Source organism: Penaeus chinensis, chromosome 9 (genome assembly GCF_019202785.1).
Source record: "Penaeus chinensis breed Huanghai No. 1 chromosome 9, ASM1920278v2, whole genome shotgun sequence".
Taxonomy (NCBI): Eukaryota; Metazoa; Arthropoda; class Malacostraca; order Decapoda; family Penaeidae; genus Penaeus; species Penaeus chinensis.
In genome coordinates, this window is record NC_061827.1 from 41059621 (window position 1) to 41067120 (window position 7500).

General features: G+C 37.8%; 1 protein-coding gene across 1 annotated transcript; it reads right to left on the reverse strand.

Moving 5' to 3' along the window:
* Positions 1-2858: 2858 nt before the first annotated feature.
* On the reverse strand, positions 2859-3701 carry LOC125028789 (pro-resilin-like). Its single transcript, XM_047618275.1, has 3 exons — positions 3687-3701; positions 3210-3308; positions 2859-3080 (listed from the first exon to the last, which is right to left on the reverse strand). Exons 1-3 carry the CDS (start codon positions 3699-3701, stop codon positions 2859-2861), a joined length of 336 nt encoding a protein of 111 aa, XP_047474231.1.
* Between the last annotated feature and the right edge of the window lie 3799 nt (positions 3702-7500).

The following is a 7500-nucleotide window of genomic DNA, read 5'->3' on the forward strand; positions in this document are numbered from 1 at the left end:
ACACATATCAATAGTACTTATTGCATGAGAGAGAGAGAAAAAAAATCGTGACAAAGCAATTTTTAGGGGAGACTGTGATATAACTACATGTGTGTGTGTGTGTGTGTGCGTGCGCTTATGTATAATGTTACTAAATGTTCAAATGTGACAATGTATAAGCATTTATCATATAGGTCTATATGCTTAGCACACAACTACCACAAATCCACAATGGGATATAAAACATTTATAGAGCAAGTGAGAATCATTTATTTACAAATACAGAGTTGCGGGAATACCATTCAGTCACAACATACTCATTCACCCTTTATTACATCTCACGCTTTGGCAGCGACTAGTGGTAACCGGCGGCGTGGTGCGCGACGCCCGAGTACGTGACCTCGGGGTGGAAGCCGTGCTCGTCCGCGTAGTACTTGACCGTCTGGAGGCGCCCGTCGGGGAGGTGCACGTAGAACACGCCCTCCGTGTTGTAGCCTGTCGCGAGACTCCGCGTGGCCGAAGTTGGTGCCGAAGTAGGCGTCTTGAACCCCGTAGTTGAAGGCGTAGTGGGCTGGGGCCTGGGAGATGGTAAGATAACCATTATATGTTTTACAAAACGAACACAAAAATACTCGAATGCGCAAACGGAATGTAAGCAGTTTCTGAAATCAGTTTCACAACAAATCGGGAAAGAAACGACTCACATGGTGGATGCCTTTTCCGTGAAGCAAGCCTCCGAGGTCGTCGCAGAGGACGGAGGCGGAAAGAGCCAACGCGAGGATCACCTGCTCACAGATAAGGTCCTGGTCTGAGTCATGAACACTTCGCTGTCCACAATAACTTAAGAAAACTATGGACAAATAGTAGACTAACGTTTTTAACCATAGATGAGTCGAAACATTAGGTATATACATTTAATTCCGTTACATTTCAAAGTTTAGCTAAAGTCATAAAAAAATCCACTTACCTGAATGGCTGTCATGACGGAGGTAGAGTGGGATGTGCTCTGTGACCATCTCGTGTCTCGTCGTATATACCTGTGGTCGCCGCAGTCGCCCTTGACCCTGACAGACAAGTGGCTGTGACCCTGCATTCCATAGCTCGTCTTTCAGCGGCTATGTCATCTATTGTTACTTTCTTATTTCATGCAAATGTTTATCTAGCTGCAGCATAGAATTTATTCAATATGTTTATAAAGTTTAAGGTATATGTATTTCACAATATGACGATACTCTAAAGTTATTTTTGAAGCTTAATATATCTACTGCGACGTATTTATTGATGGATAACACACACACAAACACACACACACATGTATATATTATATATATATATATATATATTCATATATACATATGTACATATATATAGATTGATAGATAGATAGATATAGACACACACACACGTAAATATATAGCGAGGACACCTAGGTCTACCTTCTCTGCCTTCCCTCACCCCCTTTTCCATCCTTCCCATTCCTTTCCTCCTTTTCCTTCCTTTCCCTTTCCTTTTCCTAGCTTCTTTGTCTTTCCCTTTTTCCCCTTTGTGGTCCAATTATACTTCTACTAATTTTCTTTCTTCTACATCATTTTATATTTTCCATTCATCCATGTATTCCTTGCCTAGCCTAGCTTAGCATCCATTTTTTTTACTTATTTTGCTTCAGCTTTTCTTTACTCTTATTCTAAACTGCCGTCTTTCTTTTTTCCCTTTATATCAATTTTCTTGTTCTCTATATGTGCCTTAGACTCCATGATTTCCTCTCAAAACAGCATCGACCCAAAGACACTATGATTTTTTTTTCTTCTTTCTTTCCTTCTATTCCTTTTCCTTTACCCTAAGCCTTTTTCCTGCTCCTTTTACCTCGGCTTCTGCCTTCCTTAACCTCCACCCTGCCCCAATTTTGGCCACGGACGAGTTTGAAGATCTTGGAGGACAAACGACATACGGCTGTCAACCCTCGCTCTTTATGCCTTGCCCTTTTGGTGTTTTAAGTTGGCTGTTAGATAGACGTTATATTGAATTATCGTGGCTTTTAAAGTGATTACTCTACTCTTGATAACTATAATTAAGTTTTCCTTTTAATTCTTGTTGTCGTGCGTTTTAGAAGTTATTATTTTTATCCTTCTTATTTGCTCTTTTTGATTTCCATTTCTGTGCTAAACACGATTTTAGTTTTTGCCATTAATTTACATTATATTTAACGTGCTTGCCCGTTTTTAGTTTTATGTCACTGATAAGCTTATCGAAGCTGTGTTTATCTGTTGTTTTTGACGCTTCATAATTACAAATATTTTTGGCACGTTTCCTTCACTTATATTCAAGCTATTGAACATTTATGTTCTGCCTTGCGTGATGTTTAAGTTAATTATGAAATGTGAATATGTGAACTGTGTGAGATAAAACAGTGCTACACCACTCTATCTCACATATAAACCCACACTTCTTTGAGGGCTTATGCAGGGATAGAGTTACCTTTTGTTTCATTTGTTTTGTGGGGTAAACAGGGCCCACCTACCCACCTAGTCATTCTTTCAACCTGCTTCACGGGCATCATCACTTTGATGATACATTTTTGAGAGGCTCCTTGTCTTACAATATATATATGTGTGTGTGTGTGTATGTGTGTGTGTGTGTGCATACACACACACATATATATACATACATGTGTGTGTGCTATGTTAATAAATGAGCAAATGCAGCAACGTGTAAGCAACTGACTCAAGATATTTATGTCTATTATCACAAGTCAACAATAGGAAACAAAACATTTACAGAGCAAGTGAGAATCATTTATTTACAAATACAGAGTTGCGGGAATATCATTCAGTCACAACATACTCATTCACCCTTCACGACATCTCACGGTTTGGCAGCGACTAGTGGTAACCCGCGGCGTGGTACGCGACGCCCGAGTACGTGACCTCGGGGTGGAAGCCGTGCTCGTCCGCGTAGTACTTGACCGTCTGGAGGCGCCCGTCGGGGAGGTGCACGTAGAACACGCCCTCCGTGTTGTAGCCGTCGCGAGACTCCGCGTGGCCGAAGTTGGTGCCGAAGTAGGCGTCTTGAACCCCGTAGTTGAAGGCGTAGTGGGCTGGGGCCTGGCAGATGGTAAGATAATTATTATATGTTTTACAAAACAAAAACAAAAATACTCGAATGCACAAACGAAATGTAAACAGTTTCTAATATCAGGTTGTCTACAACAAATCGGGGAAGAAACGACTCACATGGTGGATGCCTTTTCCGTGAAGCAAGCCTCCGAGGTCGTCGCAGAGGACGGAGGTGGAAAGAGCCAACGCGAGGATCACCTGCTCATAGATAAGGATCTGAGTCATGAACAGCACAGTTGTTTACATTAACTAAATTTTAGAAGAATAATGGCAAAAATAATTGATTATTTAAGAAGTCATGTATCCAAGATTTTGATAGATACATTTTGATTAAAAGAAAATGTGTTAGATTTCTAAGTATCAAACTGTTATGAATTCCAGATGCAAGGCAGCTGAATTTAGAATAAATACTATAAGACCTATTTGTTTTAAAAAATCGGGCAAGCATTAAATATAAACAAGTTTTAATGATACTGTGTATGCTAATCCACCCCAATTCTCAATCACTCATTTGAATATTATTGACTGGAACTATAAAGAAATATATCAACAGTGCTAAAATATATACAACTCTATAGTGAAAAATCCAATTACCTGAATGACTGTCATGGCAGAGGTGGGATGGCATGTGCTCAGAGACCATCTTGTGTCTCGTCGTATATATACCTGTGGTCGCCGCAGTCCCCTTGACCCTGATAGACAAATGGCTGTGACCTTGCATTCCATAACACGTCTTCCAGGCGCTCTGACATCTATTTTTGACATTCTTATCATATACAACTCTTTCAGAATTTGAAAGCTTTCTCATATTCACATTCCTTATATCCATATGCATTATATAAATGTATATAGGTTCGTGTGTATACATCATCACACACACACACACATATATATGTACACACACACACACACACACACATATATATATATATATATATATATATATATATATATATATATATATATGTGTGTGTGTGTGTGTGTGTATTTATTTATTTATTTATATATTCGTTTTATTTATATACACATACTCACATGTATGTATATATGTATATATATGTATGTATGTATGTACATGTATACATATATATATATATATATATATATATATATGTATATTTATATATATATATATGTATGTATATATGTACATATATACATACATATAAATATATATGTACATTTATATATATGTATGCATATATATATATATATATATATATATATATATATATATATGTATATATATATATATATATATATATATATATATATATATATATATATATATGTATATATATATGTATATCACACACACACACACATATATATACAAAGAAAACAAAATGCATTAATTGAAACAAGGATAAATAAAATCTCCTCCTGCAATTATTTAGGAGATCTTATCACCTCAGATGCTCGTTGCAAGAAGGAAGTTAGACGCAGAATCAGACTAACAAAAGATTTCCTAGCAGCCCGCAAGCTCTCAAAGCAATTAAATATTAGGTCCATTAAAACCTTTGTGTGGTCGAGTCTCTTCTATGGTTACGAGTTCTGGACACCGTCGTCTGAAAGTCGTCGGCGCAATATAGAGGCTGTAGAATAGTGGTTCTAACGCAGGATGTTGCGCGCCCCTTGCACCGACCGAGTGTCCAACGGGGAGATCCTCAGAAGAGTCGGACAGGGACGCGAGCTTCGAAAATTGAGCCGAGCGCGGCAACTCAGATTCCTCGGACATGCAATACGTGGAGAAACATTAGAGGACCTTAGCGTGAGTGGCCAAAAAGAAGGCAAACAAGCTCGAGGTAGACCGAGAAAAACATTCCTTAATAATATTTGTATACAAACATTTATATATATACACTTATTTACATATTTATATGTATATATCTCTCTCTATACATATATGTATAAATATATACATATATATATATATATACACAAATTTTCATACACTTGTATATATCATATGTATATATATATATATATATATATATATATATATATAAATAAATACGTCACATTAGATCTGTTATCATCACATTGTGAAATTTATACACTATAAACATATCAAATTCTATGGTGCAGCTTGATAAATACTTGCATAAAATAAGAAAGTAACTGTAGATGACAGTCGCCGGAAGATAGCTTGTCTATCAGGGTCAAGGGGACTGTGACGACCACAGGTATATATACGACGAGACACAAGATGATCTTTGAGCACATTCCATCCCACCCTCGTCATGACAGCCATTCAGGTAAGTGGATTTTTCACTATCAGTTGGGGATGTGCATTTTTGCGTCGTTGACATATATGTATATGTATTCTTTCCGTGGCAGCAGAAGTTTCAGAAGTTACCTGTAGTATTTTTATGAATTTAGCTATACTTTGAGATCTAAATCAAATGTATTTACTTATTATTTAGGCACATCTCTACTTGAAAACGTTAGTCTGTCGTTTTTTTGAGGTTTTCTTATTGTGAACAACTTTTAAGTGTTCATGACTCAGACCAGGACCTTATCTGTGAGCAGGTGATCCTCGCGTTGGCTCTTTCCGCCTCCGTCCTCTGCGACGACCTCGGAGGCTTGCTTCACGGAAAAGGCATCCACCATGTGAGTCGTTTCTTCCCCGATTTGTTGTGAAACTGATATCAGAAGCTGCTTACATTCCCTTTGCACATTCGAGTATGTTTGTGTTCGTTTTGTAAAACATATAATGATTATTTTACCATCTCCCAGGCTCCAGCCCACTACGCCTTCAACTACGGGGTCCAAGACGCCTACTTCGGCACCAACTTCGGCCACGCGGAGTCTCGCGACAGGCTACAACACGGAGGGCGTGTTCTACGTGCACCTCCCCGACGGGCGCCTCCAGACGGTCAAGTACTACGCGGACGAGCACGGCTTCCACCCCGAGGTCACGTACTCGGGCGTCGCGCACCACGTCGCCGGTTACCACTAGTCGCTGCCAAAGCGTGAGATGTAATGAAGGGTGAATGAGTATGTTGTGACTGAATGATATTCCCGCAACTCTGTATTTGTAAATAAATGATTCTCACTTGCTCTGTAAATGTTTTGTTTCCTATTGTAGATCTGTGGTAACTGTATCTTACAAATAGGCATAAATATTTCATGAGTCAGTATCTTGCTGAATTTACTTATTTATTAACATAACACACACACACACACACACACACACATGTATATATATATATATATATATATATATATTGTAAGGGTATCGGTGGCAAAGGGTATCTCAAAAATGTATCATCAAAGTGACGATGTCCGTGAAGCAGGTTGAAAGAAGGAGGGCCTGGATAGGTGGGCCCTGTTTACCCCACAAAACAGATGAAACAAAAAGTAACTCTATCCCTGCATAAGCCCTCAAAGAAGTGTGAGCTTACATATGAGACAGAGTGGTGTAGGTATAGCACTGTTTTACCTTACACAGATCACATATTCAGATTTCAGAATTCGCAACAACCAGCTTTCACAAAGTAAGGCAAATGATGAGGTCAGATAAAATATTTCTGTGGTTCGTCGCCATCTCCCTGTACGACTCGTGCGAGAACATACAAAAGACACACGTTCGGTCTTATCACATTTATTTGCGGGAATTCTCGACCATATAAAGGAATAAGAAGTTTCAGTTAAAAATAATTATTGGCAATACAATTCGTTTTAAAAAGAATATCAAACACAATACAGAGGCAAAATAGGTAAAACTTCATTATATATTAAAAAACAATAAGAGTTAAAAGATAATACAAACAAACAAAAGATAAGCATCACCTGAAATCATAAAGAGAACTAACATCACACAAAGCACAAGGCAGAAAATCATTGTTCAATAGCTTAAATATAACAGAGGGAAACGGGCCAAAAACATTTGTAATTATAAAGCGTCAAAAACAACCAAAGATAAACAAAGCTTCGATTGGCTTAGCAGTCACATAAAACTAAAAATGGATAAGCACGATAAATAAAATGTAAAAGAATGACAAAAACTAAAATCATACTTAGCACAGAAATTAAAATCAAATTGAACAAATAAAAAAAATAACTTCTAAAAGGCACGCCAACAAGAATTAATAGGAATAGTTAGTTATAGTTAAGAATAAATTTATTACTTTAAAAGGCAAGATAATTCAATATAACGTCTGCCTAACAGCCAAATAAAAACACCAAAAGGGCAAGGCATAAGTAGTGACAGCCGTATGTCGTTTGTCCTCCGGGTGGAGGTTAAGGAAGGCAGAGACCGAGGTACAAGGAACAGGGACAAGGCTTAGGGCAAAGGAAAAGGAATAGAAGAAGGAATGAAAAGAAAAGAAAATAAAAGAAAAGAAAAAAAAAACTATCTAGATAATCGTAGCGTCTTAGGGTCTATGCAATTTTGAGAGGAAAT

What these genes read in the sequence shown, in the direction of transcription:
- LOC125028789 (XM_047618275.1), bottom strand. An exon ending in ACGGAAAAGGCATCCACCAT is followed by an intron (nt 3,081 to 3,209) that starts GTGAGTCGTTTC and finishes ACCATCTGCCAG; the next exon opens with GCCCCAGCCCACTACGCCTT.